The following is a 15093-nucleotide window of genomic DNA, read 5'->3' as shown; positions in this document are numbered from 1 at the left end:
TAATAATATTGAGAATTTCTGTCTGGGCTTTGATTTTGGATAGTTATTCTATTTATTAATATTAATGAAGCAATTTATTATTTTTGTTAAGATTTTTCTGGAAATGCTTAGAATTTTGTTCCATTTTTCCAACTTCCCCTTATGTGACCAAATAAAAATTTTTACCAGATCAGCTCTTGGATTTAGTTCCCTTTTTCTGAGGAGCAAAAGATAAGAGTAAAAGAGGAAGGAAAATTACTTTTCACCAACTTAAAAACTTTGTGACTATTAAACCCCTGGTAAACCAGTGACATTATTGACCTCTTTTTAAGCCCAGATCCTATCAGATGACATAAAATTAATACTGTCATCTTCTAGGCCATTGCTTTTCAAAGTATGATTTCTGCAACTATGAGGATCAGCTGGAGACGTGTGAGAAATGCAGATTCTCTGGCTCTACCCCAGACCAGCTCAATCAGAACTTGGGAGGAGGGCCCAGCAATCTGTTTTCACAAACGTTACCCTTCCCCACCCCAATTCTGTTATAGGCTAAAGAACTGCTGTCATGGACTTTATTTTAAAAATATCAATAAAACTTTATTGATATACAAAAAAATCCATGTATTTATCAGAATTATCCAATGTTCCTTGGCTCAGGACAAGTGAGATTTCATGGAGATAAATCTCAAGTTTTTTCAAAGGAGAGAGAGAGATGGAGTCCAGTTATTGTAGCTGTTGATACGGAAGTGAAATCTACAGGACTGGGATATTAGGGAAGCGGGATGGGAGAAATCAGAGGCCCCATTCTATTGTACAAAGTTCTTGCATCACACACCCTCTGATTTCTTCATGGGTCAGCTTTAGAACTCACGTAGGGTTTTAGCAATGTTTAAGCAGCACCTGGCACCTCACGTGCTTGCTGCTGTGTTAATTTGGGGAGATCATCCACGGGCAGTGTTATCGGTGCAGCAAAATGCAAACTGCTCATGGGAGCAGAACAGGAAATCTAAAATCTGGCGTCTCTCGTTTGCCATTTAGGATTGTAGTCTGTAAAAGTTTCTCTCTCTTTTCTTTTACAATTTCTTTCATTGTAATAATTTCTCATTGACCAGTCTTAGTAAAACAAAACATGTTTTGAGCCTCGTAAACGACTTCTGCTTTTAGGACTCTAGATTTAAAAAATAATAATAATATAGGTTTGTTGTTTGAAGTTGCCAGAATATTTTCATAAGTAGAGGCGTCACCAGAAGTTATTAACTGGTCCCAGAACCACTTCCTTCTCCTTACTTTAATAGAAATTCTAATCTAGAGAAGCAAATCTCTTACGCTGGGTATTTTGTTACAGCCAGTCCTCCTCGCTTTGTGACAGTGGAAGAGCTTCTAGAGACAGCAAAAGGAGTCACTAACATGGCTCTGGCCCATGAAATCGTAGTCAATGGAGACTTCCAGATTAAACCTGTTGAATTACCGGAAGATAGGTAAGGTGGTTACTGAGTCACTTGTTTAGTAGAATACTGTCATTTCCCAGTTCTGGGAATGTCTTCTTCAGGTGACGTCACCATATTCAAATACCCCTCCCCTTTTGTATGTTTCTAAAAAAAATACTCCTCTACCAGGAAGTACTAGAGTTTGAAAGTGGATCGAAGGACCATTGGCCCTTCAAAAATGTAAACAAAAATCTTGCATGTTCACTTCTCCCTTCTCCATAGGACTTAGCTGCTTCTTACTGTGTTCTCATTGCAGATTCTCTTCTCTGTTGCATTCATTTCTCCTAATATCACATTGCACTGTAGCTGTTGGTTCCCTTGTGTTTCTTACCAGGTTGTAAGCTCTATATCTGGGGTGGGGAACCTGTTTTCTGCCCAGGGCCTCTTAGGTATTTATAACATTGTTTGAGAGCCATTCAAAACTGTCAACTAAAAAATGAGCCCCCTATATTTGGCCAAACTTTTAATTAACGCACCCTAGTGCCTTGGCAGGGCCAGCCCACGTGATTTTGTGGGCCTTCTCTGGCCCAGCAGGCCGGCTGTTCCCCACCCCTGCTCTACAGACAAGAACCAGACATTGTTCTGTGTCCCTCGCACCCGGGAAATACCATGTTGGATCTGATACTCTGTTGATTGTAAGGTGCACCCTTTAAGATGTATGGTAACAAGAAAGAAAAATCATCGGCCATTATAATTGTGAAAGTGCCATCGAAAGAAGAGAGGAGGAGGAATGGCTGCTAGGTTGGCAAGCTCTAGTGTCTCCCGCATTAGGCTTTTAAATACGACTTTTCAGACATTTCTTATGTGTTCTCCAAAGATAGTACTTTTTCACATAAATAATGCAGAATTACTTGTTTTGCTCTAGTAGTATAATTACAAGTTTTATTTATTTATTAATCCTCACACAAGGATATTTTTCCATTGATTTATTTTATTTTATTTATTTTTAAAATATATTTTATTGAGTTTTTACAGAGAGGAAGAGAGAGAGGGATAGAAAGCTAAAAACATCGATGAGAGAGAAACATGGACCAGCTGCCTCTTGCACACCCCCTACTGGGGATGTGCCTGCAACCAAGGTACATACCCTTGACCAGAATCGAACCTGGGACCTTTCAGTCCACAGGCCGACACTCTATCCACTGAGCCAAACTGGTTTCGGCTCCATTGATTTTTTTAGAGAGAGTGGAAGGGGGGGAGAGACAGAGAAAGAGATAAAAAGACAGACATCAATATGAGGGAAACACATCTATTAGTTGCCTCCCACATGTGCCCTGGTCAGGGCCTGGGATCAAACCTACAACCCAGATAAGTGTCCTTGACTGAGAACCAAACCTTCAACCCATCAGTGTGTGGGCTGATGCTCTAACCACTGACACACACTGGCTGGGCTATAATTACTGGTTTTAATGAAGTGTCATAAGATGTTATAGTTTGGTACCTCTAAAGCAATTGTTTCATATATCACATGGAGATAGGATATGTTTTAGGAAACAAAGTGCTTTAACCTATGTATATATAAGCCGGATTGTTATTTTAAACTACTTAAACATAAATACTTTAGGAAACTTGATGGTATAAAAAAACTAAAAATTAACAGCTCTAAACTTTCTAATATTCTTTTTATCATATGGCATTGTTAATGCTGTTAACTGGTATAATGCCATCTGTCAAATTAATTGAAAGTTATTCTTTCCAGTGAGGTATTTATTGAAATAAATCACTAACTAAAAATAAGACATGTGATTAGTTTAAGTTTGTCTGTAAATCTTTCCTTTATTTCAATTTAAAAAAATTCTCACTCTACACCTGTAGAATTTGTGTTTTTGAAAGTGATTTGATAATAGCCAAAAGTAGAAATAACCCCAATGTCCCATCATCACATGAATTGATAAATATTATGTGGTATATCCATGTAATGGAATACTTCAGTCATAAAAAGGATCAAAGCACTGACCCTTCACATAAATCTTCCCCTTCCTCCACCATCTCTGGGCATCCATGTTATATGGATGACAATGCTTAAAAGCATTTTGCCAAATAAAAGAATCCAGACCCATAGTCCTTATACTATACAATTTCATTTACATGAAAAATTCAGAGAAGTAAAATCTATAGAGACAGAAAGTAGATTAGTGATTGCCTGGAGTGGGGTGGACCTGGGCACTGGCTCCTAATGTTTGATCCAATTTTCCTTCCTGGATAAGTTTTTCCCCCCCTACCTATCAGTTTTAAAATTGTATCAATAATACCAGAGAAGAGGGACCCAATTCCAATCACAGCTCCTTAGAGTGAGGCCTTGGGAGTGGGTCTAAAGTTGGGATAGACATTTGCTGATCTTGTGTAGGTCCAGTGAGTCCAAGCAGGATGTTGGATGGGCCCCAGGAGGCTGAAGTCGTTGTATGGAAGCAGGTGCTCTCTTGTAAGCGGTATCTTAAGGCCACCTGCTCAGCTTCTAGTTTCTGGAGATATGTCGTATTCAGCTAGGTCGAGGGTAGGGAGCAGGGTGGCCGAGCCCAATGGCTTATACTCTGGGAATGCCTCCCGGCATCTTTGGAACCTGGCACACAGCTTGGGCACGAGCGGTCTTCCCAAAGTGATAGAAATGTTTTGTTGTTGGGCTGTGGTGATGGTTGCACAACTTGATGAATTCACTAAAAAGCTTTGAATGGTATGCTTAAAATAGGTGAATTTTATAGTATGAAAATCATAGTTCTGAAAGGCTGTTTTAATTTTTAAATGTGATTTGAGCTCAAACATTTTATTTGTTTTTGCTTTCTCCCCTCCCCATCTGCCTCCAGTTTGGAGAAGAAGGTAAAGGAGATTGTACACAAAGCTTTTTGGGATTGCTTGAGTGTCCAGCTAAGTGAAGACCCCCCAACCTATGACCACGCCATTAAACTTCTCGGCGAGATCAAAGAGGTAAGGTGAAGAGCACATTGTGGTGCTTTTCTGATGTGTTGGGAATATTTACCTTCTCTGTGTTACTGTGTTACTGTGCCAGAAGACGAACGGAAGTAAGGATGAAGTTAAATTACTTGCCGAAATGTGGATTGAGTACTTTTGGCTTAATGCCCTTTTTAAAATTTCAAACAAGCTATGATGACTTGAAAGCATTCCTTTGTAGACAAAGACAAGGTTAATATTAAAAAACACACACAATTATTTAGAGAAAATTAATCTTATGAAATATAGATGATTTATAAAAATTTTAATAGGTGTGGACACGTTCAATTTATAGTGGCCGAAAAGTGATTCAGCCTGAGGAATAGAGAAGGCATTAGTGAAAGGTAGGGCTGTTTTTGTGATACCTCTGACAGTGGTATCAAAGAAGAAATGTTTCTGTGGAAATTGCCATCTGTGGTTGGGTCATAGGCTTGTATTGATTAATGTGTTTTACTTTTCTCACTTCTATTTATATTCTATCCAGTTGAGCTCTTCCTAGAACTTAAATGGAAACTTAAATAGCTAGTTTAATGATTTGTAAACATGTTTTTCTGTAGATTTGTTGAATGAGGGGTTAAAATATATGCAACATTATAGTAACAGTTGGTAAGTCCTCTTTTGGGTAGGTGTAAATCCCTTTATCTACACTAATAAAAGAGTAACATGCTAATTGACCGTATCTTCACGACCTCCTCACCAGCCAATCTGGAGTGAGTATGCAAATTAAACCAACAAAGATGGTGTGTTAATTTGCATATGCAGGTGCTTAGGGGCCAGGGGCAAGGGGAGACACTTGTGTCATCGCCATGGCGACGATGCAGGCGTACTGCACCACCCCAGCCACTCTGGGCCTCTGGGCAGTGTGGGAAGGCGAAAAGGTGGCTCTGGCCTGGGGAAGGAAGGCCCATTCTTGCACAAACCTTCATGTATCGGGCGTCTAGTATATAATAAAAAATGATGTCTGACTAGGAAACTGCTTAAACGTGGCTGTACTCTTTTGCAGACTCTCTTATCTTTCTTGCTGCCTGGTCACACTAGACTGAGAAACCAGATTATGGAAGTCTTGGATCTGGATCTTATAATGCAGGAGGCAGAGAATGGGGCCCTTGACATTTGCAAGCTGGTTGAATTCATTATTGGCATGATGGGAACACTGTGTGCACCTGCTCGAGATGAGGAAGTTAAGAAGCTAAAGGACATTAAGGAAATAGTGCCCCTTTTCAGGTATGGGAGTTGTGTTAATCACCTCAAGTGCACTAGGACACAACCTCTTTTCAAATTTAGATTTCCTCAAATAGAGATAACTCATGCATTTTCGTTGTTATTGTTATTAATCCTCACATGAGTATATTTTTCCGTTGATTTTTAGAGAGAGTGGAAGGGAGGGGAAGAGTCAGAAAGAGATAGAAACAGTGATGTGAGAGAGACACATCGATTGATTGCCTCCCACACACACCTCATCCAGGGCCTGGGATCGAGCCTCCAACCGAGGTACATGCCCTTTACCAGAATTGAACCTGGGACCTTTCAGTCTGTGGGTCGATGCTCTATCCACTGACCTAACTGGCTAGGGCAAATAACTCATGCATTTTTTTAAAAAGAAATTTCAAAAGCAAACATTTTATAAAACATAGAAAGGTAGAAAGAAGGAAAAAAGTTCACCCATAACTTTACCATCAAAAGGCACAATCAGACTGATTTATATATTTTTTAGTTTTTTTACCATAAATGTTTTTTTTATTCCAAACCTACAGAAAAGTCACAGAAACAGTGTAATTTTCACTCAGATACCCTTTATGTAGATCCACCAGTTTTTAACATTTTGTCAATTTGCTTTCTTTGTATATTATCTTTTTAATCTTCACTCGAGGATATGTTTTTATTGATGAGAGAGAGAGAAACATCGATATAAGAGAGAAACCTTGATTAGTTGCCTCTTATACAAGCCCCCACCGGGGATGAAACCTGCAATCTAGGCATGTGCCCTGACCAAGAATTGAACCCACAACCTTTTTGGTGTACAGGATGATGCTCCAGCCAACTGAGCCACCCACCAGGCTCCCAGGTTGCTTTCTTTATATATACATGTGAGTATGTATGCATGTGTGTACGTTTTTTTCTCTTGAACCTTGTGAGGGTTAATGGCAGACATTATGCCATTTCACCCTTAAATATTTCAGCATCTCCTAAGAACGTAGACATTCTCCTACATAATCAAAACACAAACAAGACATTCAATAAATGTAACTTTAATATAATCCTATTAACTAACATATTTTATATGAACTTTCTTTGGTGTTTTGCATGTTTATATTTACATATGTATGATTATTATTAAAATTATATAATTGTTATGCTAATGCACAACAATTATATAAAGAATTGGCTGATGCTGCCTGAGACTTTGACTTTTGGTTAACTGCTTTAGCTGTGTGTGCCTGTGAACAGATAAAGATGTTTTGTATCAAAATGGTCCTAGGCAACATTGCTTGTGGGAAGAGTGAACTCGGATTGGTGAATTGTGTCTGGACTGCCAGCACTGATAGTGAACTATAAATACTGATGGGACACCATACTTGGGACTTCCTTTGGTGAGGTAGCTTTTGCAATTGGATGTGCCCCTAGTGAGGACCCTGGAGGCCATGCTGTGGAGTTGTTACTCAATATTTTCTCACCTGAGGCTTCTCAGCCAGGTGGCTCCCACATGTCTGAGTTGCGTGACTGTGGCTGGTTTGTAACTCCTGTTGAAGAGGAATGTTTGGAGCTGCCCAGTTGGCAAACTGTGTGAATACTAGTAAATGGTGCCAAGCCTGTGGCTTATGATAGCCTTTTTTTTTTTTTTTATGATAGTCTTGTGAGTCTGAATATTCATTTGAACCTGAGGAGACCTAGTGGGTATTGCAGGCCTGATGTTGTTGAAAGAATTACATATGTCCCCCTTTATCCTCCATTGACCCCCCTCCAGCCCGCCTCTGCTCCCCACCCCTCACTCCACCCCCCACCCTCACCTCATCCCACCCCCGCCCCAAGCCTTCAGCACCCCATTGTCTGTGTCCATGGGTTATGCATATATGCACACAAGGTCTTTGGTTGATTACCCCCCATTCTGCTCCTCTCCCCTCCCCCACCTTCTCTCTGAGATTCTGCTCTCTGTTCCATGCTTCCATGTCTCTGGAAATTCAAAGCATCATTGAGATACTGTATACACACATGGAGGTGTGAGAAATAATATAGTACACTTTATCCAGTTTTCCCTCAATGGTGACATTTTGTAAAATGTTGTATATCACAACCAGACTATTGACACTGATACAATCTACTGCTCTCACTTAAGTTTCCTGTTTTACCTGTTTATATATATATATTTGTGTATTTGTGTATTTTTATATGATTTTATGATCTGTGTGAATTTGTGTATCTGCTACCACATTCAAAATACTGAACAGTTTTAACACCATAAGGATCTCTTGCATTGCCCTTTTATAACCAACTTATATGATTTTTAAAAACTCCCTATAAGCATTTTCGATAGCTACAAAATATTCATTTGCATATAATTAAGGTGTTTTTTTTTTGTGTGTGTGTGTGTGTGAACATAGACAATTAGATTATGTATAATTATTTACTATTTAACCCAGCAATGAACATCTTTGTGCTCAAAACTGTTGCCTGTATTTTAGGTTATTTCTAAAGATAGGTTCTTAAGATGCCATGACTGTGTCGAGTCTGCTCATTGGGCACATTCGGAGAATGAAACAACAGTTCTGCCGCCAGAACTAGAGATTAAATCATGCCCTGAAATAAGAGACACTGAGGTAGGAGGAGAGGAGAAAGGAGAGCCAGTCTCCTTTCTGTCTTAGGAAAGTGCATTAACCTGTGAGAGTAGCTACTGGGCGATGAACTCTGTGCCCTTAACCTGGGCTCTCGGGCTCCTCCCTTCCTCTGTGGCTGCTGCGAGGGCTGCCCCCAAGCCAAGGAATGCATCTGGTCTAGACAGGCAGCGGGGAGCTGTTTGCCTGGGGGTAAGGGGTAAAGGGGTGGGGACAGAAAGCAGCTTAAAAATCTGCAATCTTTTCAAACTATTACTTAAGCTTTTGTGTTTTCTAAATGTGTTTTTCTTAACTCACTTTCTCATGATTTTTCTAACTTTTCTTGCCACCCTTTCTGAGATGGAAAGAGTGTTTCAGATCACCTCTTTTAGTGAAAACGATGTTTACTTTACACGTGTCCAGTTCTAAGTCCTTCGCTGTCTCTTCTCTTAGGGCGATTTTTTCTGTGCTGGACCTGATGAAAGTGGACATGGCAAACTTCGCTGTCAGCAGCATCAGGCCACATCTCATGCAGCAGTCAGTTGAATATGAAAGGAAGAAGTTTCAAGAGCTTTTGGAGAAGCAGCCAAGTATGTTTAAATGTTTTGGGATGTTCTTTTGTTGTCCTTTTTAAATTTTTATTTTAGTTGCTGTAGTTTGTTGCATAACAATATTATTTTCAAAACAAAACTAAAATTTAGTGTGAGAATAGTCTTATTTGAAGACAGAAAAGCACAGACGTTAGTACTTGAAAATAAAGCTTAATTGACAAGAGAAATATAAGTAGGATATAAAAATAGTAATTTGAGCCTTGGCCAGTGTGGCTCAGTTGGATGGAGCGTCGTTCTGTGCACCCAAAGATGGCGTGTTTGATTCCTGGTTGTAGGTTTAATCCCCAGTCCAGGCACATATGGGAGGCAACTGAAGTTTCTCTCTCAAATCAATAAAAAAAAATACATCCTTTGTGTAAGAATAGAATAAAAAAAAAAAAAAAGAATGGAAATTTAAAAGAATGAAGATCTTAAATAGATTTCTGATGATGACACCAATTTGAGATAAGTTTTATGCTTGGCCTTGATTGTAAAACATGACAGCCTGGCCAGCATGGCTCAGTGGTTTAGCATTGACCTATGAACCAGGAGGTCACAGTTCGAATCCCAGTCAGGGCATACGCCTGGAATTTTGGGCCGGATCCCCAATGTAGGGCTTGTAGGAGGCAGCCAGTCAATGATTCTCTCTCATCATTGATGTTTCTGTCTCTCCCTCTTCCTCCCTCTACGAAATAGAAAATTAAATTAAATTAAAAATAAAACAAAACACGATAAACTTCTTGTGACTGTTGAGTTCACTTTTCTCCTCCCTGTGAGGTACATCAAGAAATTTCACTTTGCTTCTGTTTCATATTCATAAAAATCTGCTTGCAGACCCAGAGAAGTCTTACGTTTATGAACCTCTGAGACGACGGCAGGAAAACAGATGACTATAGAATCCAAAGTTATGTTGCATTTTGAAGGTGCTGTGTGGGTCTCTGCATCCACAGCTGTTCTGGGTAAACTGCAATCTTCCGATCCATTGTAAGACTAGTCCTGTTTGACCTCTAACTTGGCTAGCCACAAAGTGGAAGTGCCTGTCTCGGCACAGCTTGTGTTGCCTGACCAGAATAGTTCATTCGGCCCTGAGCAGTGGTTCATCCAGCCCAGAGAGAGAAGTTGGGATGGTGCTGTGCCAGGCAGAGAGGGACAGCAAAGTAGAAGTTTCAGACCAGAGGAAGACTGGCTGATGTTTATTCCGTCCCACGCTTGTGCCCAGGGTGCATGCGCATTATCAAGTATAACCCTCACACACTAAGCCCCTGAGGTGGGCTCTATGTTTTAACCTTATTTTACAGAAGTGGACATAGACTTGAGAGATTTTTGGCTAGAATTGATTGACCACACAGCTCACTTCCTCAACCAGGGCTGTACTGCCTCTCAGGAGAATGCAGGGTTGCAGTCTGACTGAGTGTGAGAGCCAGGCCGGCAGCCGGGACACCGCGAAGGGCACACTGCTGGCCAGAGTCTAGACCTTTAATACTCACAGTGTGAAAGCCAAGGTTTCCCAATCCTGCTGGGCCAAGCAAGAGCGAAGCTCAGAACAAGAGCCCCGTGTGGTTCCTGTGTTGCAGAAGCAGAGGTTGTGTCCTCTTGCATCAACGAAAAGTGAACTCCAGCCCCGGCCTTGGCCGCCCTTGGATTCCCTGGCAGAGCTGGAACCCGTTCCAGGACCTGCCAGAGGGATTTCTTGCTCAGATAATGTGGCCAGAAGCCTCATTTTCTTCCTCTGTGTCCTCCCGCGTCCCTGGTGCATTACTCTACTTAGTTAAGGAGAGAGTGATAGTGGATGAAAGATAACTGAGGTCCCCTGACAGTGTTCCAGATGCTGCCTAATACACAGCATACGTGTGACAGCTCACCTCCCGCAAGGAGGTTGGGAAACCAGCTTGATCCGAGACTAAGATCTAGACAAGGAAAGCCAGGGAGGGAGAGAAGAGAGCGGTTCCTTCACCATCTGTAGGTGCAAGGCCAGGCTAGGTGCTTTATAGGTCACAATCTGGTTTCATCCTCACAGCAGACTGTCATTGATGTACATTTCCTCAGTGTAGGAATCTGATGTTCAGACAGGTGATGACCTGGCTAAGATCACTCAGCCGGAAATTAGTGATACAGTGATTTGGACCAAGTTCTGTTTGATTCCAAAGTCCATTCTCCGTACTCTACCACACCTCAGGACGATCTTCCCAAAGGCCATTCCCAGAAGCATCCCTCCTGATGGTTACAGTAATGCCCACAGCCTTGTTTTCACAGACTCCCTGGACTTTGTCACCCAGTGGTTGGGAGAAGCCGCGGATGACCTTATGAATCAGAAGTATAAAAATGCCCTGCCGGCGGGGGGTGGGGCCGCCGGCTCGGGGGACAGCCCCATGCCTAGCCCCGTGGCTGTCCAGAATTACGCGTACCTGAAGCTTCTGAAGTGGGACCACCTCCAGCGGCCTTTCCCCGAGGTGAGTGCTGCAGAGCAGGTAACGGCTCATTTCTTTTTGTGCTGCCCAACTTTTAAAAACTAGTCGTTTCTTGATGTTATAATTCATATACTACCACATTTCCCCCTTTACACTGTACAATTCAGTGTTTTTTTGACAGAGTAATGTGACCGTTACCATCATTTCATTTTAGAGCATGTTCATTACCTCACAAAGAAACCCTGTCCCCGTTAGCAGTCACTACCTCCCCACCCTCTACCTCCACCTCCACCTCCACCCCTGACCACGAATCTACTTTCTGTCTCTGGATTTGCCTATTCTGGACGTTTCTTATAAGTGAAATCATACAGTCTTAGCCTTTGAGTCTGGCTTCTTTCACTAAGGATATGTTCATGGCTTCTTTCACTAAGGATATGTGGCATGTGTCAGTACATCATTCCTATCTTTTTTAGTTGTATTTTTCTGTTGTAAAAAACACATTACAAGATTTATCAGTGTTAAGCCGAAACTGGTTTGGCTCAGTGGTAGAGCGTCGGTCTGTGGACTGAAAGGTCCCAGGTTCGATTCCGGTCAAGGGCATGTACATTGGTTGCGGGCACATCCCCAGTAGGGGGTGTGCAAGAGGCAGCTGGTCGATGTCTCTCACTCATTGACGTTTCTAGCTCTCTGTCTCTCTCCCTTCCTCTCTGTTAAAAATCAATAAAATATATATTAAAAAAAAAAAAAAAGATTTATCAGTGTTAAGTGTATGGTTCAGTAATGCACCAGGGACTGTGCAGCCATCACCACCATCCATCTCCAGAACTTTTCCATCTTCACAGATCAAAACTGCACCCGTTATTTATTTTATTTTAAAATTTAAGTGTTTTTTTTTTTTTCCATTGACTTTAAAGAGAGAGAGGAACATGGATTTTGTTGTTCCACTTATGTGTGTGCCCTGCCTAGGGATCAAACCCGCAACCTTGGTGTTTTGGGACATACTCTTCCCAGCTGAACTCCCTACCCAGGGCTGTGTGCCCTTTAAACAGGAACTCCTTCTTTCCTCCCTCTGCCCCTGACACCACCCTTCTGTTTTGTGTCCCTGATTTTGACCACTCTGGGTACCTCATCTGAGTGCAGTCAGACAGTTGTGTCTAGCTTGTTTCACTCAGCGTAATGTCTCCAGAGCTCATCCATGTTGTAGCATGTATCAGCATTTCTTTTGTTTATTCCTCTATCAGTTGATGAACATTTGGATTACATTTGGATTGTTTCCATTGCTTGGCTGTTGTGGATTGAGCAGCTGTGAACATTTGTGTACAGGGTTTTTTGTGAACGTATGTTTTCAGTTCCCTTGGGTATCTCAAACGATTAGTTGCTGGGTCATGTGGTGACTCATGAGGGACTGCCAGTCTGGTTTCCAAAGTATCTGCTCGTTTTATGGTCCCATCAGCAGTGTCTGGGGCTTCCAACTTGGGCTGCCGAACGGCTATCCAGTTGTTACTCATCTTGATCCATCAGCAGCAGTGATGTTGCCTGTTAGTTTTTTGTTTTGTTTTGTCTGTTTTTTTTGCCTGTTAGTTTTACCTAAGGAAACGTCTTCCCCTTCCATGCTGAGCAGTATTTTTATTTTTTCTTTTTGTTTTTCACAATCAGTTCTTCTAACTTCGGGAGTCGTTTGAGGAGATGACTAACAGGGATTTCCCCATTTTGTCTGGTTTGGGGTGTAGACTCCCCCTTTTTTGAGGGCACTCAGGCTTCTGATCTCTAGCCTCGGGCGCTGCTACTTCTCTAAATATCTTTATCTCTAAGTTCCTTATGGCTGTTTCATGACATTGAAAGCCTAAGGTTTCTCTTGCCTCTGAGTTCCGTGTTTTGTGCCAGAGGAGGCTCTCAAGAGGGTGCTGAATCAGGAGCAGGGAGCGGGTTCTTTCTGAGTAGTGGCTTGTTCTCTGCTGGAGGGCAGTTCTCAGCCTTAAAAAATAGCTGTGAAGAGTATGGTGTATTCATCGGGGATAGATGATTACTTTTGGAATTGATTTTTGGGAATCTTTTGAGTCCTAAACTAACTATACTGCATTCAAAAGGGAGGCATCCAGCCGAAACCGGTTTGGCTCAGGGTTGAGTGTCGGTCTGCGGACTGAGGGGTCCCGGGTTCGATTCCGGTCAGGGGCATGTACATTGGCTGCAGGCACATCCCCAGTATGTGCAGGAGGCGGCTGGTTGATGTTTCTCTCTCATCGACGTTTCTAGCTCTCTATCTCTCTCCCTTCCTCTCTGTAAAAAATCAATAAAATATATTTTAAAAAAAAAAAAAAAGGGAGGCATCCAAGTAAGGACGCTGCTGTGTAGCAAAATGAAGTAAAAAAAAAAAAAAAAAAAAAGAGAGAGAGAGACAGAGTTGCTTGACAATTGTGTTTAACAATTGAATCTCAATCTTCAAAAATCATTTTTATTTCTTGAGACAAATTCTGGGCTAAGACCCCAAATTTCTATTGTCTTGATTTGGTATGTCAGCTTCTTATAGCAAGACTGGTCCTAAAAGTTTATTTGATTAACCTGTAAAAACTCAGGTCAGAAGTCCCATCTCCTCAGTCTTTCTTCTGTTCTTTCCCTCACTCCACATCGGGGACATGGCCCTGGGAGACACCGCCATGGAAATTTACCACTGACTGCTTTGATCGGCTGTTTTCTGCATGCCCCCCACTGGGGATTGAACCCACAACCAACCTGCGTGTGCCCTTGACCAGAACCAAACTCGGGACCCTTCAGTCCATAGGCCGATGCTCTATCCAATGAGTCAAACCAGCTGGGCTATTTATTTTATTTAAAAGTGTATATTTGTATTGATTTCAAAGAGGAAGAGAGAGGGAGAGAGATAAAAACATTAATAATGAGAGCGACTCACTGATCAGCTGCCTCCTGCACATCCCACACTGGGGATGGAGCCCGTAATCCAGGCACCAGCCTCCTCCTCCCCCACACCTCCAACCTGGAATTGAATAGTGACCTTCTGGCTTATAGGTTGATCCTCAACCACTCAGCCATAACCAGACAGGCATAATTTCTATTTATTGAGTGTTGCCTCTGTCAGCCACTTTAGATGCATGGACTCTTTTCATCTTTAAAACAGCCTTGTGAGGTAGGACTCCTGGTTTTGCGTAGGGCTGAGTTGAAAAAATTTGCATAAGTTTATGCTGCTATTAAATGACAGAGTCTGGCTCACACTCAACCGGTCTGGTGTTCTTAATGGGCGAGCTCTCCTGCAACAAGGAAGGGGCTCCTAGTCTTAGCCCACGTGTGAACGGAAGGAGAAGTCACACATGATTTCTTTGTGGCTGTGAAATGACTAGAAAATCGGAGGGGAACTTCAGAGGGCTGGCTGTGTGGGGGCTTGGCCCCGCTGCCCTCTGCTGGCAGTTTACAGCTCAAGGGTGATTTCTGTTTCGTCACAGACAGTGCTGATGGACCAGGCCCGCTTCCAAGAGCTGCAGCTCCAGCTGGAACACCTGACTGTCCTGGGGGCGGTGCTGCTGGTCACCTTCAGCATGGCCACCTCAGACATTGCCAGCCAGGCCAACTTCGCCGAGAAACTCAAGATGATCGTGAAGATCCTGCTAACAGACATGCATCTGCCGTAAGAGGCGGAAAGCTGTGGAGAGGGCCTTTAATGGGTGGGGGGGAGGCAGCGGGGAGGCAGAGAGCGGGCTGGACTGGGGTCTCCTAGTGTAAGGCAGAATCTAGGCCACTTCCTAGGAATCGAGAGACCTTGCCCTCTAGCTTTCTTTACCCCAGCAGAATCAATTCAGTCATATGGCCAAAGCTAGAATCAACTCCATGTTCGAAAGGCTCTAGGATATTGGCTTTCACATAT

At 42.3% G+C, this 15093-nt stretch overlaps 1 protein-coding gene across 4 annotated transcripts in view; it reads left to right on the top strand.

The window, feature by feature from the left end:
• Positions 1–15093, top strand: part of TCP11L1 (t-complex 11 like 1) — a 28150-nt gene that overhangs the window by 6745 nt on the left and 6312 nt on the right. For all 4 annotated transcript variants that reach the window (XM_084894570.1, XM_084894573.1, XM_084894572.1 and 1 more), the window contains exons 4-9: positions 1325–1457; positions 4268–4388; positions 5416–5636; positions 8675–8811; positions 11065–11261; positions 14675–14856. In XM_084894570.1, the coding sequence (XP_084750696.1) occupies positions 1325–1457; positions 4268–4388; positions 5416–5636; positions 8675–8811; positions 11065–11261; positions 14675–14856 (991 nt within the window). The remainder of the gene's footprint in view (positions 1–1324; positions 1458–4267; positions 4389–5415; positions 5637–8674; positions 8812–11064; positions 11262–14674; positions 14857–15093) is intronic.

The sequence above is a fragment of the Pipistrellus hanaki genome, assembly GCF_964339955.1.
Source record: "Pipistrellus hanaki genome assembly, chromosome: 9".
Classification (NCBI taxonomy): Eukaryota; Metazoa; Chordata; class Mammalia; order Chiroptera; family Vespertilionidae; genus Pipistrellus; species Pipistrellus hanaki.
Note: the sequence above shows the minus strand (reverse complement) of the source record. Positions and strands in the feature narration are given on the sequence as shown.